General features: G+C 40.5%; 1 protein-coding gene across 1 annotated transcript in view; it reads right to left on the bottom strand.

The window, feature by feature from the left end:
• Positions 1-3,206: 3,206 nt before the first annotated feature.
• Positions 3,207-26,191, bottom strand: part of PATL1 (PAT1 homolog 1, processing body mRNA decay factor) — a 31,489-nt gene continuing 8,504 nt past the window's right edge. The window contains exons 3-19 of the mRNA XM_023215521.2: positions 25,774-25,991; positions 25,392-25,472; positions 24,060-24,254; positions 23,027-23,128; positions 22,486-22,575; positions 22,059-22,276; positions 20,616-20,705; positions 19,480-19,660; positions 19,106-19,229; positions 18,213-18,310; positions 17,427-17,486; positions 15,874-16,022; positions 13,848-14,007; positions 9,356-9,511; positions 5,778-5,869; positions 5,537-5,686; positions 3,207-4,902 (exon numbers count right to left, since the gene is read on the bottom strand). Of these exons, the coding sequence (XP_023071289.1) occupies positions 4,881-4,902; positions 5,537-5,686; positions 5,778-5,869; positions 9,356-9,511; positions 13,848-14,007; positions 15,874-16,022; positions 17,427-17,486; positions 18,213-18,310; positions 19,106-19,229; positions 19,480-19,660; positions 20,616-20,705; positions 22,059-22,276; positions 22,486-22,575; positions 23,027-23,128; positions 24,060-24,254; positions 25,392-25,472; positions 25,774-25,991 (2,186 nt within the window). The 3' untranslated portion in view covers positions 3,207-4,880. The remainder of the gene's footprint in view (positions 4,903-5,536; positions 5,687-5,777; positions 5,870-9,355; positions 9,512-13,847; positions 14,008-15,873; positions 16,023-17,426; positions 17,487-18,212; positions 18,311-19,105; positions 19,230-19,479; positions 19,661-20,615; positions 20,706-22,058; positions 22,277-22,485; positions 22,576-23,026; positions 23,129-24,059; positions 24,255-25,391; positions 25,473-25,773; positions 25,992-26,191) is intronic.

Genomic DNA, 26,191 nt, shown 5'->3' with positions numbered 1-26,191 from the left:
TTCTGCCTTTTTAAATTTTTCTAGACAGTCTTGCTCAGTCTCCCAGGCTGAATCTCATTATAGCCTGGTACTCCTGGGCTCAGGCAATCCTGCCTCAGTCTCCTGAGTTAGCTGAGAGTACAGGCACATGCCACCATGCCTGGCTGATTTTTAAATGTTTTTGCAAAGTCTTGCAAAGTCTTCCCTCCCAAAGTGCTGGGATTACAAGCATGAGCCACTGCACCTAGTCCAATATTCTGCCTAATTGTCCACAACACATGGATCATTGTTTACTTAATCATTATTGTAATGTTGAACATTTAGATTATTTCTAATTTTCCTATTATAAGTAAAGCTGACTGAGTGAAATGGCTCATGCTTCTAATGAATCATTTGGGAGACCAAGGCAAGTTTGAGACCAGCCTGGGTAACAGAGTCTCTACAAAAACTAAAATAATTAGCCGGGCAAGGTGGCATGTGTCTGTAGTCCCAGCTACTCTTAGTGAGGCTGAAGTGGGAGGATTGCTTGAGGCCAGGAGTTCAAGGCTGCAGTGAGCTATGATTGCGCCACTGCCCTAAAGCCTGGGCAACAAAGCGAGATCTTGTCTTCAAAAAATAAAATAAGTAAAGCTATGGTAAGTACCATTGCTTTGTTATATTTCCTTAGATTTATAAAGCCAAAGTCATTGTTCAAAGGCTAAGAATACTTTGAAGTGCTCCACACGGTGAAAGCACTTTCCAGAAAGGTAGACATTTACCCCTGCCAGTGAGTGGCAGCCCCAAATTTTCACTAACATTATTTTTAAAGTGTTTATTAACTCGGTAGGTTAAAATCATTTACTTTTTACTTCTCTGATTACCAGTGGGGGTGAGGTTCTTAATATTATTCACTTGTACTTTATTTTGTGAATGATTATTCACAAGGTTGTACCTATTACCCATTAGGGTTAATTACCTATGTATTTATCAGGGTCTTCTTTTTCTTACACAGGATATTACTTGCATTAGTATCAGTTTTCAACTCTGTGCCTTATTCTTGTAGATTATTTTAGTGCATCACTTAATTTTTTTGAAGTTAATATTGTCCTCATTAGTTACTCTGAGGTTTACAAACGGCTTTTTAAGAAATAATAATAAAAAAATTGTACATGGGATTTTACTATGTTGCCCAGAACCAGGCGTGGTGGCTCATGACTTTTAAAAGTCATTTGTGACCAGGCACAGTGGCTCATGCCTGTAATCCCAATACTTTGGGAAGCCAAGGCGGGAGAATCACTTGAAGCCAGTAGTTCAAGACCAGCCTGGGCAACACAGTAAAATCCCATGTACAAATTTTTTTTTTCTTTTCTTTTCTTTTTTGAGACTGAGAGGGAGTTTCGCTCTTGTTCCCCAGGCTGGAATGCAGTGGCGCAATCTCAGCTCACTGCAACCTCTGCCTCCCGGGTTCAAGCGATTCTCCTGCCTCAGCCTCCCCAGTAGCTGGGATTATAGGCATGTGCCACTATGCCCAGCTAATTTTGTAATTTTAGGAGAGAAAGGTTTTCACCATGTTGGCCAGTCTGGTCTCAAACTCCTGACCTCAGGTGATATGCCTGCCTCGGCCTCCCAAAGTGCTGGGATTACAGGCATGGACCACTGCACCTGGCCTCACATGAGTTTTTTTCCTTGGCTTTACTACTAGCCAGCTGTGGCCCCTTGGGCAAGTCACTGCTCTCTCAGAGATCTGGCTTCCTCAAATTGTGAGGACTGAACTACATGATCTCTAGGGATTTCTTCACGTCTGATTTTGGAATCTAGTCTACTGTGAAGGTAGGGGCATCCTTGGGCCAGTCCACTCTAACAAAGCAGGGCTATCTATTAACACCTTGTGTTGTTTCATGTTAAAAGGTGTGAATAAATCTTTTACTGGAAGATAATTTTATTTCCTTATAGCAATAATATGCTGTATGAGTCTCCTGCTCTGCTGCTCATTACCTGTGTCACCTCCGCAAGCTACTACTGAACCTCAAGGAACCCATCTCCTCATCAGGAAAAAAAAAAAAAAAATTTATGTACGTAGGCACCTCATAATGTTAAATGATCTCCTGTCTCTTCATCATTTAAAACTTTGGAGGCTCACTCCTGTAATCCAGCATTTTGGGAGGCCAAGGCAGGAGAATCCCTTGAACCAGGGGTTTGAGCCCAGCCTGGGCAATGTAGCAAGACCTCATCTCTACTAAAAATCAAAAAAATTAGCTGGGCATGATGGCACCTGCCTATAGTAGTCCCAGCTACTTGGGAGGCTGAGGTGGGAGAACTGCTTGAGCCTGGGAAGTAGAGGCTGCAGTGAGCCATGATTGTGTCACTGCACTGTAATCTGGGTGCCAGAGAAACTCATCTCAAAAAAAGAAAAAACCTTCAGGCCATGTGCAGTGATTCACACCTGTACTCCCAGCATTTTGGGGGGCCAAGGTGGGAGGATCACTTGAGCCCGGGAGTTCGAGACCAGCCTGGGCAACATAGGGAGATCTCGACTCTACAAAAAAGTATAAAAATTAGCCAGGTGTGGTGGTGCACACCTGTAGTCCCAGTTACTCAGGAGGCTGAGGCGGATCGCTTGAGCCTGGGAGATTGAGGCTGCTGTGAGTGGTGATTGTGCTACTGTGCCACTGTACTCCAGCCTGAGCAACAGAGACCCTGTCTTGAAAACAAAACCCCACTTTTCTTACCCCTTTCTATGTGTTTGCTCAATCTTTTATCTTGAGCATTTTAGAGTAAAAATGATACTCAAGTCTGAAATAATAAAAACAAATTTACTATAAAGAATGACCAACCTTTTCCCATCTCCTTTGAAGAGATGAATTTTGAAATACAATATGCTCAGAACTAAGTACATACTATCCATGAAGGCAGCTGAATGCCTCATTGGGCTACATGAGTCTCTTAAAGGGGGACAGATTCCTCAATGCCCAGAGATGGGCAGGACGGAGAAGACAAACTACAGTTTATCTACAATTTATAATTTCATCGTAGAGTTAAAATGGGGGGAGAAGAAACTGAAAGCATCTTAGATTTTTAAAGAAAAGTTACTATATAAAAATATTTGTCTTCTTCGCAACAAAATTAAAAAGGTAAAAATATAGGTAATAATATCTTTAATCCCCAACATCAAGTTGCCAGTCTATCTAAATATGCGAGAAACATAAAAATCATATTCTGAGGTAACAAAGTAGAAATGCAGGCACTCATTTTTAAGTATACAATTTGTTTTTATTTACAATACCCTATAAAAATGTAAATTTAGAAACTTTTATTTTCATTAATTAGAACAAAACAAAAAAGATAAAGCACAGTAAGGAAGAGATAATAATCAAGTATTCACTTGATTGGTTGTGAAGGGAAGGTAGGAAAGGCGTGTAGTGGAAATGGTCAGTAGATAACGGTAGAGGGAAGCTAGGTAACGTCACTGGGGAACAGCTGGTGGAGCCTGGGGTTACAGCATGGGAAGAAATGGAGATGGAGAACAAGGACAGCTGGTTTTAACAGAGGATCTTACTGTTGTACAATACATGTATGTGCAAAATGTTTATTCTCTTTAAATATCATAACCTGCCCCCCCACCCCCCAACTACATTCGAAAAGGTAAGAACAGCAGAAAGATCAGGAAGGCCATGTAAAATTAATTCAGATTTAATTTTCTTCAGGGCTGTAATCACTAGGGATCAAAACTGGTTGATTGCTGAATGGGAGAGGAGTAAGTGAGAAAGATCATGGCAGGCTGGCCCTGCGATTATTCAAACCCAGGCCCCTGGCTGCCTGGGAGCGGGACTTGGGTGAGATGAAGTAGTAAGGACAGCAGTTCTGCCCAAGGTGTGGAGACTAAAAAGTAAAGCAGGCCAAACTGAGCTTCCATGGTTACAGCTGGAAGTTTCTATTCATGACACCAAATAAAAGTAGGGAAGAAGGAAGCATGGCTTACTGAAGTAGTCTCAGGAAGACAGGGCAAGTGTGCAAAAAGCCACACTGCCAAAGCAGGCTACTAGTGAGGATCATCCTGGGTGACTTCAAATGCACTTGAGGGAAAGGCTCAAGTACACTGTAGTTGTAGCAGGAAAAAGACATAACCATTTGCTGTTTCCACTAAGGTGGACAGAAACTAAGGAAATAAAGGTGGGAAGAAGAAAAAGGACTTCTCAGCCTAGATTTGGGCATAAGCCAATTAAGAGTTCTGATTTTATTAAACGTGCTGCATACTCTTTATTTATGTTAAAACAAGTAGAACCCACCAAATTAATTACAACATAGAACAGAAACAGATTAAAATACATCAGCTGGTTTGTGTTTAGAGGAAGTAATGAGACAACTAAATATTTTTCAATCTAAAATTCATTCTTTAAGGACCCTCTGAAGACCACATAAATACATGTATGGGGTGTGTGTGTGTGTGTGTGTGTGTATCTACGTGTGTGTGTATATCTTGATTTCTACTTAATTGGCTCTTCTATAGTCATATTAATATGGGGCAATGAAAAAACAACTTCAGTAGGATGAGGGAAGGAATCCTTTGGCAGGCTACAATCTACTCTGAGCTGGAGTAGTAATGGGATAAAGGGAGAGATTACACTTGTGTCTCTAGGGCAAAGAAAATGCAAAATTGAGAACTGAGTAAAAGTAGGACATGCAGAACTGTAACACAGAAGGTAAAGGAGAAACCAGCAGAAGTATCACCCAGCCAAATTTCATAGAGCAGTGGGGAAATATCTGACATTTAGAGAGACAACCCCTGTAAACAGGAATCGATCCCACAAGACTTTGCTTTGGGGAAAAAGCTACCTTCCCTCCCTCATTAAAAACACTCCATTGGTGATGGCAGCAGTGCAGGTGGCAGCCAAAAGGAGGTACAGGACACATTTGGAGATCTTTTATCGTATCCCCTGAACTAGCCTAGGGGTACAAAGGAGAGAAAGGAAAATTGTATAAATGAGTTAAAACAAAAGGCAATCTTTCATATTACAGTTACATCTTTGTAAGACTTCTCATAACAAAACACCCGAGACATTTCTCTACCCTTAGCATTTAGTCATCTTTTATGAAGGCCCTGTTGTACCCAGTTCAGTGTTTTATATCTAACAGGTACACAAATAGTTAATAAAAAATCAATCTCTTCCACCAAATTCAGTTTTATTCCCCCCAGCACCCCAATCATACCTTCTTTTTATTTATTATTTTTTTGAGACAAGGTCTCGCCCTGTCACCCAGGCTGTAGTGCAGTGGCGCGATCTCAGCTCACTGCAATCTCTGCTTCCTGGGTTTAAATGATTTTCATACCTCAGCCTACCGAATAGCTGGGATGACAGGCATGCACCACCACACCTGGCTACTTTTTGTATTTTTTAGTAGACGGGGTTTCACCATTTTGGTCAGGCTGGTCTGGAACTCCTGGCCTCAAGTGATCCACCCTCCTGGGTGTCCTAAAGTGCTGGGATTACAGGTGTGAGCCACCTCACCCAGCCTCCCCACCATAACTTCTTAAGTCCCAGCTTTAGTGAGATGTGAAACTCTCCTGTTTCAAACTTACTGCAGTTTTGTCTCCAGCAAGTTCAGTTTCTGCTGGTCAACATAGCGAGAAAAGAGGGACACTAGGTTTGTAGGTATAGAGATTGGCTTGGCCAGGGCTGCTTGGGGAATTCGTAGAAGTTCTCGTGTTGCCATGAACATCACCTCCGTCCTGACAGGGAAGACCCATAATAATATTATGAGACAAAAATTTAAAAGGTTACCTCAAATAACTTAAAATAAAAGAAACAGTCCACACTGACCACTGATTATTTTGCGTTGATTCTGTAGCAGGGTCTGAACTCTGTAGGTCTTCACCACGGCTCAGGAGGATAAGGAGCAGTGACAGGCCAAACTACGAGAGAAGACAGAGGGAATTAAACTCAACACTGCGTCTAAACCCTCCACCACTGTTGAAGGGATCCTGGCATCAGATGGGGAACGGCTCTAAATCAAAATGACCTCACCAATGTGCTTTTCTGTGAAACCAGACAAAGATCAGACAAGCATGAGTTGAAAGGCTATATGTCTCTCCAGGTTTTATTCTCGGATAGCAGTGGCCAGGCGCAGCCAACAGAAACGGAAAGTCATGGTGTCCAACACGCCTCCCTGTTCCCCATGCTGAGGTTAAAAGATGGTTTTTCCTTGCCATGGATAATGCAGAATTTGACCTTTCTCCTATTTATGAGAACTGAAATAGGCTAAAAAGGAAAGTCAATGAAGACCAACTTTGATACAGAAATTAAAATCAGGAAAAAAAAAGAAAAAGCATTAAATACAGTAAGATATTTTGAATTAAGAAACAAGGTATAAACTGTAGGAAAATATACAAATAAGGACAACTGAAATAAACATGGTATAAAGGGAAACTTTTCATTAAAAAGCACATCTCTATCTGGAAATATAAAGTCTTAGAGAGAATGTTAATGAAAATCTAAAAAATGAGAAAGGGTAAACAGACGTATACACCATATCTATAATTAAAATTCAGAAACATGCTTTAGAGTATGAAATATATAAAAATGGTCACGTGTGGTGGCTCATGCCTGTAATCCCAGCACTTTGGGAGGCCAAGGTGGGTGGATCACCTGAGGTCAGGAGTTTGAGACCAGCCTGACCAAAATGGTGAAACCCCATCTCTACTAAAAAGAGAAAATTAGACAGGCATGGTGGCACATGCCTGTAATCCCAACTACTTGGGAGGCTGAGGCAGGAGAATTGCTCAAACCCGGAAAGTGGAGGTTGCAGTGAGCCAAGATCGCACCATTGCACTCCAGCCTGGGCAACACGAGTGGAACTCCATCTTTAAAAAAAAAAAAAAAAAAAAGTAATATATAAAAATATGTTTTATTTAGTGGACAGTAAAATCAGGAAATGTAGTATTTGGGGTATAGGATAAAATTATGGGCCAGGCGCAGTGGCTCACGCATGTAATCCCAGCACTTTGGGAGGCCAAAGCGGGTGGATCAAGAGGCCAGGAGATCGAGATCATCCTGGCTAACACGGTGAAACCCCGTCTCTACTAAACAACACAAAAAATTAGCCAGGGGTGGTGGCGGGCTCCTGTAGTCCCAGCTACTCGGGAGGCAGGAGAATGGTGTGAACCCAGGAGGCGGGGTTTGCAGTGAGCTGATATCATGCCACTGCACTCCAGCCTGGGCGACAGAGGGAGACTCTGTCTCAAAAGAAAAAAGAAAATGAACAGGGGACTGGGCATGGGCATGGTGGCTCATGCCTGTAGTCCTAGCACTTTGGGAGGTGAAGGCAGGACTACTTGAGTCCAGGAGTTCAAGACCAGCCAGAGCAACATAGTGAGACCCTGTTTTTGCAAAAAATATAAAAATCAATCAGAGGCTGGGTATGGTGGCTCACACCTGTAATCCCAGCCCTTTGGGAGGCTGAAGCAGGCTCATGTGAGGTCAGGAGTTCCGGACCAGCCTGGCCAACATGGTGAAACTCCGTCTCTGCTAAAAATACAAACATTAGCCCGCTGTGGTGGCGGGCACCTGTAATCCCAGCTACTTGGGGGGCTGAGGCAGGAGAATCGCTTGAACCTGGGAGGCAGGGGTTGCAGTGAGCCAAGGTATCACCACTGCACTCTGGCCTGGGTGACAGAGCAAGGCTCTGTCTCAAAAAAAAAAAAAAGTCAATTGGGCATGGTGGCACATGCTACTCAAGAGGCTGAGGTGGGAGGATCACTTTGAGTCCAGAAAGTTGAGGCTGCAATGAGCTGTGACTGTGCCACTGCACTGAAGCCTGGGTGACAGAGTGAGATCCTGTCTCAAAAAAGAAAATACAAATAGGGACAAGATCTAGGTTAAATATATGACTCATAGCTATAAATGGATCATAAAAGGAAGGCTGGCAGTACTGTGGGATTCCATCCCAACTTTCTAAGCTCACTCATAGAGGATAGGTAACCTCACTTTTCCACAAAATTTCCCTTCATGGCCAGTTACAGTAGCTCATGCCTGTAATCCCAACACTTTGGGAGGCCGAGGAAGGCGGATAGAGACCAGCCTGGGCAACATGGCGAAACCCTACCTCTACAAAAAATACACATATTAGTTGGGCGTGGTGGCATGTGCCTGTGGTCCCATCTACTTGGAAGGCTGAGGTGGGAAGATGGCTTGAGCCCAGGAGGCAGAGGTTGCAGTGAGTCAAGATCTTGCCACTGCACTCTGGCCTGGGTGACAGAGCAGACACTGATTAAAAAAAAAAAAAAAAATCCCTTTTCATGTTATTCTCAGAAAAAAAATACTACTGCTTTTACTAAAATTAAAACTAAGAGACCAAATAGCAGAAAGGCACATTCCTGATCACTCCAGAACCCCATTTAATATCCCCGGAGGCACTGTCACTTCTTCTGCCTCTGACATACTGCCCTTTAGTGTCATGCGTTGGCAGATTTTCAGGTGCAAAGGAGCAAGAGGCCTTGAGACCACTTTTTCACTTCTACTATACATAGAATGGCCCTTAATGAGTAACTACTATGTACCAGGTATTATATCGAAGCACTTACAACTGTTATCTCATTTAAGTACCAGGACAACTCTCTGAAGTCTACATGAACACCCCCATCTTATAGACCAGGAAACTGATTCAGCAATGTGATATCATCTGTCCAAGGTCACAAAGCTAGACAGTAGCAGGCAAGCACTAAAAATTCATATTCTTCACTTCATATTATACTTCCCCTAGGAATCTCTGAATCTTTAACCTGATGCAAATAAAGTATGAAATGGATGATTCTACTATGACAGACTGCTAAATGCCTACCTAATATGCCTTCCTACCCATTATCAGAACTCTTATGTGTCATGACAATGGCATAAACTAAAAGGTATTTTCCAGCCTTCCCTGCACTTAGGTGTGGCCATGTGACAATGTCCTGGCTATTAACAGTAAGTAGAAGTTTTTGGTTAGAACTCCTGGAAAAAGTCTCAATAAGGAAGATGGACAGCTGGTCCACACCTTTTTGCCCTCCAAAATCCATCTGTCCTTCTTGATGTAAAGCTGAATCTTGAATTCCACAGCCATCTTGGACCATGAGGAATAATGAACATGGAAGCCACTGCTAAGAATGGCAGAGGAAAAAAAGTGAAAAAGCCTGGATCCCTGATGACTGTGGAGCCACTAAATGAAATTTATTTCACACCAGACACATAAAATCCTATTTTGTTGAAACCACTGTTATTTCTAGCCTCTGTTACTAGGAGCTTAATGTAACTCTTAACGGAAAGAAGCCTTTTTCACAAGTTGCTAGAGATACAGCAGCCATTATTTTAATCTATAAATTAAGACACTTCACAAGTTCAAGGACTGAAGAGGGCAAGATTACCTTGTTCTGGAGCACAGCAGTGAGGTGAGGATTGGAGGGTGCTGGTGTAGCTGCACTTTGAGGTAGGTTCATTAGCTGTTGCAAAAGGCTGGTGATAGTCACTGATGGAAGATGATAGAGGAGGAGAGAGAAGGGACTCAGTAAGCATGGCAGCACCTACAAAAAATAAATTAAAGCATTATATCCTGGCATGTGTTACTTCAGTTACCCTCCCCCAGGGGCATGGATGGAAGGATGCTCATTTGCATATTCAACCACTTAAGGCACAAGTCTGGCAGATATGACTAGAGTCTTAACAAGGAATTCTAAGCTATCTACTGAGAACTTTTTCATCTCAATTTGCGTTGAAAACACCACGACTTGTGTGAACCAAGGGTGTAAAAAAAAATCACTCGCAAATACATACCGAGAGTTATGCTAAAACATCAATATTTTAACTCATTCCATAAATATTTTTAAATGCTTACACTGTGCCAGGCCCCATGGGCTAAAAACAAATGGCAAACAGGACACAGAACCTCAGGGATCTAAAGTATAGCGGAGAAGATATGGGTTAATTGGCAATTTCAATATACTGTGAGAAGCACTCTAAGATAGGTTAAAGACCAAGCAGAAGAGCAAGCACTTCAGGCCAGGAGTTCAAGACTAGTCTGGACAATGTAGTGAGACCTCATCTCTACAACAAATAAAAAAATTTCACCTGTAGTCCCCAGCTTCTCAGTAGGCTGAGGTGGTAGGTTTGCTTGAGTCTAGGAGTTCAAGGTTACATTGAACTATGAATGCACCACCACATTCCAGCTTGGGTGACAGGGTGAGACCCACCCTGTCTCAAAAGAAGTGTTTTCAGATTTAATTGTATTTTCTCTTATTCTTATAAAAGCTCAGTGAGGAAGAAGAGAAATAATTAGCCGATTTTTAGAGAATCTATAAAGTGATGAGAAACTCAGTGTTTGGAGTTACACAGCCAGCAGCTAGAGCCAGAACCCAAGGCTGTTGAATTCCAGTCTTCTAGTCATTTATTTCTTTTGTCATGTAGCCAACTGGAAAGTTAAAATACAGAACTATTACTATAAATAACTAGGTTATAACACAACAAAGGAAATCAAGAGTGCTTCCAGACAATCAATGCCCACGGTATAAAGTGATGGTTGGTTTTACTTTAAATGGCACCCGCAAATGGGGAGTAAAATATTTTTTGTGGTCTACTACTATAAATAAAAAAAGCTTTTATTATGGTCATTTTAAAACATACACGAAAATATAAACAACAGCATAATGACATTCATGTACTCATCACCCAATTTCAACATCAACCAAATTATCAACATTTTGCCAATCTTATTAAATCCATATTCCTCCTGTATCATATCATTTCATCCCAAAATACATCAGTTTGTATTTGTAACAAAATCTCTCACAATATCATACCTAACAATAATTTTTTTCATAGAACATTTCTCAAGAAATAATTTAAAAATATCATCTAGTATCTGTTCCAAATTCAAATTCCCCCAAATGCCTTTAAAAATGTCTTTTAGCAGCTGAACTTTGTATTAGAACCATTATTGTGCTAATTATGGTTCAAACAAGATCCACACATTGCATTTGCCTGGTAAGGTTTTTAAAATCTCTCTAACAGGTCCTCTGCCACTGGCCCTTTTCTCTTGTTATTTAACTGTTAAAGAAACTGGGTCATTTGTTCTGTAGCTTGAATTTGGCAAACTGCATGTTGGCAGTATCACTTAGCAGGTTCTGCTATCCTTTGTTTCCCTCCTAAACGGATAGTTAGAATAACAGGTTTATTTGATTCAGGTTCAGTAGGGTGTGGGAGGGACATGTGAGAAAATGTCATGGATAGAACTGTGTGTTTTCCATTGCATTATGTTAAGAAGAGCTAGGTATGGTGGCTCATGCCTGTAATCCCTTCATTTTAGGAAGCAGAGATGGGAAGACTGCTTGAGCCTAGGAGCTTGAGACAAGCCTGGAAACACAGGAAGACTCTGTTTCTTTTTTTTTTTTTTTTTAAAGCACAGTGCTTGGTTGTCCACTCTTAGAGGTGTTAAGAGTTCATCAATGGGTTCACGTGTTGCCAGGCTGCTCCAACCACTGTAAAGTTCCCCATCCACTTTTTACCTAATGCTTTTAGCAGCCAGTAATGAGCGCTGTCTAGATTAACTGCTTTTCCATCGAGGTTTACGAAAACAATTATTTTCTAATTTTATCATTTCTTTTGTATTTATTAGCGAAAATTCCTCTACAAAGAAGAACTTTGTATTATCAACTGTCTGATTACCATGACATTTGGTTGTAATGGAAAGGTAGGATAAATGCTTTTCTTTTCCTTTATTTACCAATTTTCTGAATAGTGAGTTGATGGTCTAGTAGTCTCCAAAGGAGATCAATATATGTTTAAACATTATTCACTCATTAAATATATTTGATATATTTGAATCTACTGCTGTAATTGTTCTTTCTGATGACAATTATTCCACTTTTGGCCAATGTGAGTCCCTTGAAATTGGTTTGTGCATCCTTTAGACAGGACCCTAGTAATCTATTAACTTCCTTGCTTTCTGGCACTACATATTCCAGGATATCTTGTACATTTCATGATTCAGACCTAGAACCAGCTATTACTTCAAGAAAATGGTATTTAGAGATATGGTTTATTACTCTTTAAAACATACAGGTAAAAATCAGCCTTGGTATTTAGCCAAACTTTCCTCCCTAGCAAGTAAGCTCTACGAAAGCAGGCATTTTTGTACTCTTATCTTTTAGCACCTAGAACTAGGTGCTGTATTTCTAGGAGGTAAAATAGTGCCTGGCACATAGAAGTAGTCAGCACATATCTCCCAAACTTGTTTCCACAGAAGAGCTCCAGTGGGATTACAAGTGCCCATTACACTGCGTACAATTTACATGCTCTAAGGTAGCTGTTACTTTTTCAGTCTGGTCTTCTATTTTCTAGGATAAACCTCAAATACTGGAACTTTTCCCCAACTCATTTTTCATTTGTGGAATCTTTTTTTTTTTTTGAGTAGCTGGGACGACAGGCATACACTGCTGTGTCCGGCTCAGTTTTTTTTTTTTCTCTAGTTTTAGTAGAGACAGGTTTTCACCATGTTGCCCCAGGCTGGTCTTGAACTCTTGGCCTCAAGTGATCCACTTGCCTCAGCCTCCCAAAGTGTTGGGATTATAGCTGTAAGCCACTGTGCCCAGCCAAATCTTTTAAATATATACTTGTCCCAACCCACTTCACTTTTTTCAATGAGACCTAAACTTCTCTTTCATTTCTTCTGCAGATGCTAACATTTCAAGGATCTACGAAGCAATCATTTCCTTTTGTAGCATACCATTTATAAGGTATTCTGGTGTTCTGTGTTTCCTGGGGACTCATTACTTAGATGGTTATTACTCAACTTGTAGTCTATAACAGGTTCACTCTTACGTATTTTACTACTCTGAATCTTGCACTAATATTCATCCTTTGTCCTACTTTTATCAATTTCTTATTTTGAACTTCTTAAGACTATTCTAAATTTTGCTCATCTTTCAGGTGTGCTATGACAAGGATAAGGAGAGAAAAACTCTAACCAAGAATTAACTTGCACATGTGATAACCATGTTAAAATTTCAGCCCAGTTTAGATCATGATAAAAATTATTTAAAGGGCTGGCTCGGGTTGGACACAGTGGCTCAAGCCTGTAATCCCAGCACTTTGGGAGGCCAAGGCAAGAGGACTGCATGAGTTCATGAGTTTGAGGCCAGTCTGGGCAACGTGGCAAAACCCCGTCTCTACAAAAGGTAAAAAAATTAGCCGAGCATGGTGGTGCATGCCTGTAGTCCCAGCTACTCAGGAGGTGGGAGAATCACCTAAGCCTGGGACACGGAGGTTGCAGTGAGCCAAGATGACACCATTGCACTCCTGCCTGTGTGACAGAGCAAAACTCTGTCTCAAAAAAAAAAAAAAAAAAAAAAAAGAAATCAAAAGGGGACTAGCTCAACTGCTATGGGATACCATTTAACTAAGTCTACAGGCTAATGTTAAGCTACTGATAACAGACCAATAATGATACTTTATATCTAGCAAAGTAACCAAGACTAAAAGTTTTCAAACTTCAGTGAACATCAGATTCAGTTGGAGACTAAGATACAAAAACCCTAATCCTTCTGTAAATTCTGATTCAGCAGTTTGGGGTGGAACTGACTTATCCACACAAGTAATTCTGATACAGACCACATCTTCACAACTATGTCAAGTAAGAGGGAATTGTTGTTTTTCTCATGTTTAGAAACATAGTCTGTTTGATCAAATATGGGATTAAAAATATAGGCCTGAAATACTAAAGGTTTTGTTTTAAATAATCAAATCACACGGCCAAAGATTAGACAAAAATACCAAAGGGAAGAGGAGAGGAAAATAAGTTTGCATTCTAGAAATCTTATCAGTTATAAAGACTCAAAGGCAAGATGTCCCATCTTGCATAGTCACCTCATCTTGTGCATCCTTCTTGATAAGGAAAGGGAGGTTCCTGGCTGTTGTCATGAGAATGTCAGCTGCTTGCTCTGTGGAGAGGAAAGGAAGAATACGGGCAACCATTCTCTTCCCTTTTCGGATACACATGATCTGTACAAAGTGGTCATCACTAGGCCTGCAACGGAAGAAAAATGCCAACTTAGGTCAGCAAGAACAATTAAGAAACCCTCATTTTTTTTCCTCTTAGATGTTACTGAATGAATACACTGCATTCATTTTCATTCTACAATAAAATAAATTAGTAGGAATTACTTCTCCAAATCTCAACCAAATAAAAAGTAAATTTTCAGGTTTTACAAATGTAGAAAATCATCATTTCACAAATTATATGGTTAAAAAAAAACTTGGCCAACTGTATGCACTAATTTCCTTAACATTTTTTCTTTTTTTTTTTTTTTTGAGACAATGTCTCGCTTTGTTACCCAGGCTGGAGTGCAGTGGCGCTATCTTGGCTAACTGCAGCCTCCACCTCTTGGATTCAAGTGATTCTCCTGCCTCAGCCTCCCAAACAGCTGGGACTATAGATGCCCGCCACCACGACCAGCTGATTTTTGTATTTTTCTAGAGACAGGGTTTCACCATGTTGGCCAGGCTGGTCTCCGAACTCCTGACCACAAGTGATCCACCCCCTCAGGGTCCCAAAGTGCTTGGCCTCCCTCTCTTAACTTTTAAGTAACCGTACAAATAACATAGGTTAACAGAGCAATAGCTTTTAAAACAAAAAACAAAAAACAAAAAGAAAATAAAAGGCCGGGCACGGTGGCTCAAGCCTGTAATCCCAGCACTTTGGGAGGCCGAGACGGGCGGATCATGAGGTCAGGAGATCGAGACCATCCTGGCTAACACGGTGAAACCCCATCTCTACTAAAAATACACAAAATTAGCCGGGCGTGGTGGCGGGCGCCTGTAGTCCCAGCTACTCGGGAGGCTGAGGCAGGAGAACGGCATAAACCCGGGAGGCGGAGCTTACAGTGAGCTGAGATCTGGCCACTGCACTCCAGCCTGGGCGACAGAGCGAGACTCCGTCTCAAAAAAAAAAAAAACAAAAAGAAAATAAAAACATTCATCAACTCAGAGTTAATTAGTGTTACCATTTTAAACAACATTTTGCTTTGTATTACATATTTTTTTATTTCATAAAACAATGGGCTCATAGAATGCATATGGTTTTTTGTACCTTGACTTTTTTCACTCAACAACTTATTTCCATGTCAATAAATATATTTCAACTACATACATCTTAATGGCTAGAAAACATTCCAATCCATGGATAAACCATTTATTCAACCACTTCCCTGTGAGCCTAACTCCAGACAAGGTGTGTTGAAAAGAAAGTACTTATTCTTATGTTTGGTTTCGTGTATGTCCTGGCTTAGAAGGATCAGAGATTCTCTTGAACGGGCAAAAGGAAAGGGAGTCATTAGAAGCTGTAGTTCTCTTGAATACATCAAATTAGTATTTAGGATTTATAGAACATTTAACATGAGTAAGATTCTTTTGCAGATAATGGGGTAGGAGAGGGATTCCCCATTGGAAGACTAAATGGTTTCGACAGGATATAAATATTTTGCGGAAATCCCAGGAAGTATAAATGTTTGTACATCTGATCTTAGTAATAACAAAGATTACAAGGTTAAACATGCTAGTAATCATAAATCAGGTGCAATCTGTAAGCACAAAAACAAAAACCCAATAATGTTATCCACTATATCTCTAGCGCCTAGCACTGTCCTTGGCATACTGACTATGTATTTGTTGAATGAATAAATTCAGGATAAAGAGGTTTTTTTTCTTTCCTCACTGGAAAAGATAATTCATATTTTAAATAAAGTGGCATTTGAGTTAGGCTAAAAGCATAGATTCTGAGCTTACAGAGATGGCAGGGAAGTGTACCTAAGAGGCAGAAATGTATGAAGTCCAGTAATGACAGAGGAAGGAGTCCAGTTAGTTTAATGTTTTCCTCAAAGTGCATAATGCTTACCTCTCTTGTCCGGGCAATTTCCCCCTCAAGTTGTCATACATGCTACAAATTTTGTGCTTTCTCTCATCCATTAGGGCAGGTCGCTCTTCTTCTAGACTTAGGAGATAACGTCTTTCATAGTCCTCCACATCAAGGAGTAAGCTGTAGGTCTAAGAGGGGAGACAAAAGCAGGCCACAGCATGCTGGGTCAGAACCAGAGTATTAGTTAAACAATTTCACTGTTTAGGACTGACTACTAGATAAAGACAAAAGAATACACACTTTTTATAGAAGGACTGAGATTTTTTTTTAAATGTAGAAAACCATATACAATAACTTAAAAAGTTCCTCAAACCACCATTCTTTGTCTCTCTCTGACCTCTATTCTACCAGGCAAAGATATTAAAATAGTCCAGGCACGGTGGCTCATGCCTGTAATCCCAGCACTTTGGGAGGCCGAGATGGGTGGATCACCTGAGGTCGGGAGTTCAAGACCAGACTGAACAACATGGAGAAACCTCGTCTCTACTAAAAATACAAAATTAGCCGGGCGTAGTGGCAAATGCCTATAATCCCAGCTATGGGTGGCTGAGGCAGGACAATTACTTGAACCCGGTAGGCGGAGGTTGTGGTGAGCCAAGATCTCGCCATTGCACTTCAGCCTGGGCAACAAGTGAAACTCCGTCTTAAAAAAAAAAAAAAAGATAGTAAAATAATTACACTTTCCATGACCAGACTGGCCAACATGGTAAAACCCCATCTCTACTAAAAATACAAAAAATTAGTCGGGTGAGGTAGCCTGCACCTGAAATCCCAACTACTTAAGAGGCTAAGGCAGGAGAATCGCTTGAACCCGGGAGGTGGTGGTTGCAGTGAGCCGAGATCACACCACTGCACTCCAGCCTGGGCGACAGAGTGAGACTCTGTCTCAAAACAAACAAACAAACAAACAAACAAACAAACAAAAGGCAATCCAAAGAGAAAACTACTACTGTCATCTCCATTTTTGCAGATAAAGAAACTGAGCATAGAAAGGTTAAATAACGTGCCTTAAGTTACAGACTCAGAAATGGAAAAGACATGATTTGCAGCTTGGTTCTAGAGTCCATGCTTTTAACCGCTATGGTGTATGGCCTTACAATGTGGTGTTTACATTTTACAAATCAACTATTAATATCCATTAGTTTCCTCAGCACTCAGAATAGTGCCCAGTAAATATCTGTGAACTAAATTAATCCATAGGTAGGACAATGTAATTTTTATTCCCATTTTATCAGGCTTAGAGAGGTGACTTGCCCAAAGACACTCAGCTATTAACTGAAGAAGCTTGGACAAAAACCCAGTACATTTCCAACTTTAACTGCAGTGTTCTTTCTTTCCACGATGCCAATAGGTGAAACATACCATAATCCTTTCCAGAGTTATCTGGTACACAACAGTCACTTATCAAGAATATATTCATGAATTAAAACCAAACAACACTGATTGATTGCTCACTGTTTCAGTTCTAGTGTATACATACATGTGACAGTTCCATATTTGAAACTAACTACAGCAACAAATTCTAAACTTACTTTCTCAATTATGACAAGGGTTTTTCTCCTCTTGTCTCGAACTTGTTTTTCTTTTGTCTCCTAAAAGAGAGAAGACTATTCAATGCAAATTCTTTACCTCTGTCAAAATAATTTATCAAGTGTGCATCTGTAGGTTCATTTGTGACAATACATTGAGAAGATAATTGAGCCTGAAAGTTAATCTAAAACAACCTTACTATGAACAAAGGTCAAAGTTTTGACTTAACCCACAAACTATTAAATTGCATTCATAGATAGGCAAAGGGTAATCTTAGTAGAGGATAAGGAAATCATATGAAATATGAAAATCTTGTTTTTTATTTTTAAACTTTAATTTTACGTTCAAGGGTACACGTGCAGGTTATAGGGTACGTGTGTTTGTTACATAGGTAAACTTGTGTCATGCGGGTTGCACAAATTCTTTCATCACCCAGGTACTAAGCCTCATATCTCGTAATTATTTTTTCTGATCCTCTTTCTGAAAATCTTAAAACATATAGAAAATGATAATTTTTTAAAACATCAAACTGGAGTAAATACATGCTGTTTGCAGCCAGAGCTACCCAGTCCAAAGACTCCTGCCATCCTAGTCCCTGCCTGGCTGCCTTAGAAATGAAGGTGTTAATATTGCAGCACATCTGTGGAAAACTAGAATGCATGACAAGGTAGGGGGTCCCAGGTTAGACTACAAACAACTCTACCATGCCTGATCTCATTCCATGGTGACCCCAGAAGAAGTGGTCACAAATCAGATGTTCTTAAACAGACAATTGTGTTGACACTTACATCATCCTCACTCCGAGATGTCACAACAGCATCAATCATTTTTCGGGGATTATTCACACTAGAAACGGTCAGCTTTCCCAAAGAGCCCTCAAATTGCACTGCAAAGACACACACACACACAAAAATCCAACAAAATAAAAAGTCAGCAGGCAGTGTTCAAATAAGATTTTTACTTTCCTCTGTACCTTACTCACAGTCTAATCACTTACTGCAAAAGTCAATGTGTTATTTAGGCCGGGTGTGGTAACTCACACCTATTATCCCAGCACTTTGGGAGGCCGAGGTGAGTGGGTCACTTGAGGCCAGGAGTCCAAGACCAGCCCGGCCAACATGGCAAAACCCCATCCCTACTAAAAGTACAAAAATTAGTTGGATGTCGTGGCACACGCCTGTAATCCCAGCTACTCAGGAGGGTGAGACATGAGAGTCGCTTGAGCCCAGGAGGTGGAGGTTGCAGCGAGCTGAGATGGCACCAATGCACTCCAGCCTGGGCAACAGAGTAAGGCTCTTTCTCAAAAAAAAAAAAAAAAAAAAGTCAATGTATTATTTAAAGCAATCCCTTACCAAAATCTATCCTTTCTCTCTTTTTTCGTTACAATAATTATCACAATAAAAATCTAAAGTATTTCCCCCTTATTTTAGGGGTAATGAAAATTAGAATACATTTTAAAAATCATGAAATCTCAAGTAGAAAAGGACCTGAAAAGGCACATGTCAAAGTGTTCAGTCCAGGCTTGAATAAAGGCTGAGTTTTGCATTTATTAAGGACAATAGTACTTTAAAATCACTTTGAAATGTCTTTACATATCCTTCCACATATACACTTGTCTATATTTAATCAGCAGCTTCTCAAATTTCTTTTATTATGGGTATTTTTCTTATGAGGACCTTACCTGGCTTATAGGCGTGCTCCAGTTTGGCCACCTGAGGGGTGATAAGCTTGGTGCGCTCCTTCTTAGGGCCATCACCTTGTATTTCTTCAGCAGCTGACAGTTTCTCCAGTTTTTCAAAGTAATTCTACCATGAGAAGATGATTTCAGTTGTAACACAAGCACAGAACACAACTGTTGTTTACCATCAAATAATTTATGCCAGTGACAGTAACACAAGTTCAGTTCTAGAAATGTACTGATAGTGAATAGTGCAAGAGGCTAAGTATCTCAAAAGAAAATTTTACAAATATTTAATTGTACCAATATTTAAATGAATACCCTTACCAGTGTAGGGGACCAAACTATTATCCTCAAAACTAGCACAGAGTATTTACCTGGTAATAAAAATCATCCAGGTAGGGATCAGTGCTTTGCAGTTGCATCATCTGGATTTTGGAGACCCAATCCTTTTCCCGCTGCAACATGAGATTGGCATATGGATCCTTTCGGAGATGATCTTGATGACTGCTCCGGTGACTTCCTCTATCTCCTGCACCATTGAGATTCCGATGCTGACTGAAAAACATATGCCACATTCACTCCAAGTGGGCAAATTAATTACGCTTTTTAACACAGAGGAATAAACCAGGCCAGTTTTTTTTTTTTTTTTTTTAAAGATTTCCCTTGCTTTTCTTAAAAGGGGAGTGAAAAAGAACTAAGTCTTAATAGAATTTAAGAGGAAAGAGCTATGTAATAAATAATCAAGAAATAAAACTAAGACCTGAGTACCTTTCCATATGCTAAGCATATTCACCTATGGACTTTTGTATAAGCTCTAGAATAACTCTATGAGGTAGGTAGTTTTCTCTTCCCCACTTAAGACAACAAACCGACGCCAAGAGAGATCAAGTAACTTGTCCAAAGCCATACATCTAGTGGTGGACTAAGGATTTTGACACAGGCGATTTAGCTTTGAAGTCTACATAAATATTTTAAACTCATTAAAAATCACGAAATATTTCAAATGCAGAGAAAAAGCCCAGCAAATACTATAATAAATATCCATTTACCCATCACCTAGACCTAATAGAAAAAAATGTATTTGGTTGAATTTGCTTCAAATATTTTAAAGTAATATTAAAATAACACAGTGTTACACTGACAGAGGCCCTGTTGTACCCCTCTAGACCCAGTTTCCAGCTTCTCTTCCTTCGTAGAGGAACCACTATCATGCCTTGGTATGTATCCTCCCTGAAATGTTTTTGTACGTTTATTACTTGTGTATCTGTGTTTAAATATTACACAGTATTATTCTGTGTGCCTTTTAGTTTTACATAAATGGTACATGTAATTCCGTTCCTTGCTTCTTTACTCAATATTATGCTTTTCATATTTACATGTTGATAATACATCCAGGCTTATGGATATGAAGTAAACTTACAAAAAAACACACAACTAAATAGCATGTTGTTACACTGTCAAAATTAAAAGCTGAATTAAGAAGCCATAAAGGAGTTGGAGGAGTACTTACTTTCTATTCTGTTGCTGTCTCTGATACAAGAGTCGACGGTGCTGTGGATGAAGGTGAGTTGTGTCTGGTCTAAACATTGGGGCCTGAGATCTAAGAAAAACGGAACAGAGGTTCTCAGTTTGGTCATCCTAATGATTTGAAATTTTAAAGAATGTTGTCAGTACAGGATAACTTCATACAGGTTAACTTAAGGGACTATAAAAGTCTATTCGGGCTGGGTGCAGTGTGTAATCCCAGCACTTTGGGAGGCCAAGGTGGTGGAACACTTGAGGTCAGGAGCTCGAGACCAGCCTGGCCAACATGGTGAAACCCTGTCTTTATTAAAAATACAAAAATTAGCTGAGTGTGGTAGCAGGCGCCTGCAGTCCCAGCTACTTGGAAGGCTGAGGCAGTAGAATCGCTTGAGCCTAGGAGGCAGAGTTTGCAGTGAGCCGAAATCGTGTGGGTCACTGCACTCCAGTCTCACTCTGTCTCAAAAAAATAAAAAAATAAAAAAGTCTATTCTAAGGAGACCTTTTAGAAGCAAAAGATAGTCATATTTTTACATATCTTCCACTAAGACCAAGTTCTAAAAGGGTGATCGTGAAATCTGAATGAATTAGGAGTAAAGCAGTATAATTCTTTTTCTTTTTTGCTTTTAACTGTTTAACAGAAGTCTCCAAGTAGGTTTAACGTACTCAGTTTCAACTGTGTGGGAATATCATTAAAGATATATGTGTGACAGTTAATATGACTAGGCCTTAGTACCCAGTTATTTGGTCAAACACCGCTTAGATGCTGCTGTGAGGGTATTTTGTAAAGATGTGATTAACATTTATAACAAACTAAAGTTTCCCAGAAGAAGGAATTCTGCCTCAAGAGTGGAACACAGAAATCCTGCTTGAGTGTCTTGACTGCTGACCTGCTATACTTACTTCAAACTCAAGACTGCAACTTGAGCTTTTAAAAACTGTTTCTTGCCTGCTGGTCTGTCTTACGGATTTCGAACTTGTCAGTCTCTACAATCCCATGAGCTGATTTCTTAAAATAAAACTCGTTCACATGAACATTCTTGCTCTCTTTCCTCTACTGGTTCTCGGGTGTCTCTTGAAAATCCTGACTACCACAATACGATATGTAATAAAACACAACTTCACCGAAACAGGAACTTGAACCCCTTTTGTTATAAAACCAGAGGATAAAAGCAAACAACTTAGCTAGTGTGAAGATTAGCTGACTTTTCAGCATCTGTCGCTCTATTCCATACGTTCTGGTAATGTGAGAAAAATGTGATTCACAAGAAAGCCTGGAGATTGTCAAACATTTCCATGTTTGTCAACCTGAGGATCCAATAACATCTTAAAATGTATTAGTTAGCAAATATCAAGAGACTTATAAAACTACACATCCACAATCAAGAGACTTGGCTGATAACTGATAAATAGTGGCACTGATTTTGTATACCTTAGGTTTTGCAGGTGGGGTCCTGGGCCAGGAGGGTGCTGCTGTGGAGGTGGTGTAGCAGAGGGTGGAGCACTAAAGAAGGCACGGAAGCCTGGTGCTGGGGGAAGCATCTGCCCAACTCGCCCTTGTAGCAACTTGGGATTCATGGCAGCAAGTGGACTACCAACAAATCCAGGCACCCGTGCAAACTGGCTGGGAGACATCCGTCCAGGCTGTAGCTACAAAGAGGAAGATCTTAGATTTAGACAATTAGCAAGTCCCTTTGCTTTTGTCTACAGAAAGGTGAATACTGTTTCCATCAATAACTTTGTTTGAAAAAGTAAAGGCAAAAATAAGAGTAGTGATTAACAGCACAAAAGGGGCTACATCTAATGAACTTTAGGAAAGTAGGAGAGTTCTTTATGAGTAGGGTTAATCACAGGCTTACCTGTGCTCCTCCAAGAAGCTGTGCTCTCTGGAGGGGGCTGAGAACAGGAGGAACACTAGGAGGAAAAGGGTGACCCAGGAGGGAAGAGTTCTAAGATAAAAAAAAAAAAAAAATGCTATAAAACAGGGGGTACATCAATATAATAATAAGGAAACTCAGCAGAAATGCAGTATAAACTTGGGTATAATAACTCTCAAATTACCGAGTTAAGCTCTGGAATATAAAAAAAGAGTAACGCTAGGAATTACATAAACACCATGACCATGTGACATGAAAAAGCAAGCAGTAGAATGTGGGACTGAAACGGTAGGAACTAGATGATCACAATCAGTTTAGATTTTTAAAGATGAGAAAAGAGTTGATGTAAGAAACAACTGTCCTCTGACCTGGCGACAATTAGATCCAGAAATTTAAGTAAGGAGATTATAAAAAACAGGTATAATTTAGGAGATGTCAGCAAACCTAAATACTGGCAATGATCACACAAACAGCGATCAGAAAATACATACTGCACATTTTTGTTAGGCTTAAAGTGACATACCGGGACACTGCAGAGCTGGTTTGGAGACATCCTCTCACCATAGGGAGCAGGATAACGAGGTGGCATTGGGGGCCGAACATGGACAGGCTTCGGACACAGAATCTATCAGGACAAACATATATACAACTACACTCAATGAAATCAGTTTTTCTTCCACCTACACTCCCTCCCCTCAAGTACTGGTAGAGACACAGAACTCAATGCAAAGCCCTACTTCTAAGCAAATTGCTATGGCTACAGGTTCAAATACAGAACCTTGGGCCACTTTCTCTCACAAATCAAGTACAGTGTCAGCATTAACTGAGGAAGATTTAGCTAATTCTCCAGTTATCCCCACCCTTCCATGCTGTCTGAGGGAGATACCAGCAGATATTCTGACTTGCAAATTCTCTCCAAGAGGATATATTTTGGTAGCACTGAGGGAGAAGGAATGATAAGAAAGCTGGAGGATTAACTAAGTCCTATTCTGAAGCCCCTGTGATATGGCCGCCATGCTCAGCACTTTTGTGATACATTGTGACTCCACCATTTCATAGGATGTTGAGCCTAACTAGGCCATACCAACACCACCCTCCCCCCATACCTTCCAAATTGGCCTTCCTTTTCAGCTGCTGGTTTCAGGTGGAGGAAAGTCTATGGAACAGGACTGCACAGGCTCTAGGGAAAGCAGGGATATCTTAAAGGTAAAAAGGGATGTGGACAATGCTGTGTGTTCCCACTCCCCCCAGCTTTCAGTTATCTCTCTGACAATGTTTTGGGCAGCCAGCAAAACACTTTAAAAAGGATATATGTGCTAAATGTGGCTAACTACCCTTTTTTCTCCCCCAATTAAAAGGCAGCAGCAATAGCAGCAGCAAAGGGTATCAGGGAATGTGTCTCTTATTTGTACTAATTTATCCACTAACTAGCTACTTTTCTTTCTAATCTAATGCCTACCCAAAATTTCCACCCTCCACCCAACACCACCAATTTTCCAAATAATTTTGCCCAGATTCCCAATATCCTGGGCTGTGTGCTTGTTAATGAGAGGTACCTGTTGGGTGAAGCTGGGTACAGCCATCTGTTTAGGTGGGGTGCCTATGGGGACAGCTCTAACAGGAGGACTGCCAATGATAGGTGAAGTTGACCGCCTTGGTAATGCACGTTCAGAAAGGTCCCGATCATCTTCTGGACCCTGGGGGGGCCTCTGAGGCAAGGCATATTCTAATACAGACACTGTAGGCATTTCCTAATTGAGGAAGTGGTAAAATAAAATAGAAATTAACTAAATTGATATGTTTTAGTAATCTCTACAGATGCCAAAAACACCTTAAGAAATTTTTAAACTTTATTTTTAATTCACATATAGTAAAATTTACTTTTTGGTATATGGTTCTCTGAGTTTGGTAAGTAAGTGGCTCATGCCTGAAATCCCAGCGCTTTGGGAGGCTGAGGTGGGAGGATCACTTGAAGCCAGGAGTTTGAGACTAGCCTGGGTAACACAGTGAGACTTCATTTGTACAAAAATAAAAAAACTTAGCCAGGCATGGTGGCATGTGCCTGTAGTCTCAGTTGCTCAAGAGGCCGAGGTGGGAGGATCACTTGAGCCCAGGAGTTCAAGGTTACAGAGAGCTATGACTGTACCAGTATACTCCAGCCTGGTTGACACAGCAAGACCTGGTCTCAAAAAAAAAAAAAAAAGAGAGCGAGCAAGAACAGCTGTATCACTCCCCACAAATTTCACTCTATTGTTCCTTTGCAGTTAACCCCTCCTGCCATGCCCAACCACTAGTAAACACTGATGACTTCTCTGTCCCTATAGTTTTGCACAGAAATGACTTTTTTTTTTTTTTTTTTGAGACGGAGTCTCACTCTGTTGCCCAGGCTGGTGTGCAGTGGCGCGATCTTGCCTTACTACAACTTCCACTTCCCAGGTTCAAGTGATTATCCTGCCTCAGCCTCTTGAGTAGCTGGGATTACAGGCACCCACCACCACACCAGGTTAATTTTTGTATTTTTAGTAGAGATGGGGTTTCACCATGTTGGCCAGGCTGGTCTCGAACTCCTCACCTCAAGTGATCCACCCGCATCAGCCTCTCAAAGTGATGGGATTACATGCGTGAGCCACCATGCCTGGCTCGGAAATGACTTTTTAAGTGATTCAAATCATAATCATACACTAACAAATTTAAACTCCAATGGCTCCCTTGCAACCTTTACCCTGGAGGCTAAAGAAAGGCATAGCTAAGTGCTGGATGCAGTAGTTGACATAATTCTAGCAAATGAAAGACCTATAAACCCCTTCAGTAAGGAAAGGATGACAACAGGAACCCACTTAAAATTTTTGGACATTAGAAATTTTACATAAAGAGAAAGTATTTAATACCTGAGCAAGCAGTGGTCCTCGGATTCGCCTCAGAACTTCAGATCCATCCCAGATACTGGAATTCAGGCTTCCTGGCTGGGGCTAACAAAAAAGGAAAACATACACACAAAGTCTGAAATGTATACTCTCTGGGTGACTTATCTGCTGTTGGGGAGCAAGGTTCCAAAAGAGCCTCAAGCTGCTTTAGAATAAGAAATTATGGGGCTCCAGAATATATATTATTCCCCAACTTTATCTCTAGAACTGCTATCATCAGGAAATATATTATCAATTTTCTCTGGCATATGTAAATCTCTCATTAGAAAAGATAAAATGGCAAAGTTCAATTCTTCACTTTAATTTTTAGTCTGCTATAGTTCTCAAATCAGAGTAACTTACTTACTTGTAAAACTGGCCTGGTCTGCACTGCCCTCATGATAGCTGGATCTTCTAGTTCATTTTCAATCACCATCTTACTGAGCCTTTCTGCCAGATTCTCCTCATGGTCACCCAACAAGTCCATTTCATCTCTCTCTCCATTGCCTGTTTGTTCATTAACTGCCACTGGTAGCTTTTCTTCCAATTCAGCCAGGCGCTCATGTGCTTCCTGCCAATCATCATCTATAAGATGACACAGTTGATGTAAGAAATAGTTCATAGTGGTACGAAAAAATTTTACACAATTATTCTGTTTTTTTTTTTTTTTTTTTTTTTTTTTAAAAAAAGTTTCCCCCTTTCCCCCCGGCTTCAGAGCAGGGGCGGGATCTCAGCTCCCTGCAACCTCCACCTCCTGGGTTCAAGCGATTCTCTGCCTCAGCCTC

The sequence above is a fragment of the Piliocolobus tephrosceles genome, chromosome 13 (assembly GCF_002776525.5).
Source record: "Piliocolobus tephrosceles isolate RC106 chromosome 13, ASM277652v3, whole genome shotgun sequence".
In the NCBI taxonomy this organism is placed as follows: domain Eukaryota; kingdom Metazoa; phylum Chordata; class Mammalia; order Primates; family Cercopithecidae; genus Piliocolobus; species Piliocolobus tephrosceles.
Note: the sequence above shows the minus strand (reverse complement) of the source record. Positions and strands in the feature narration are given on the sequence as shown.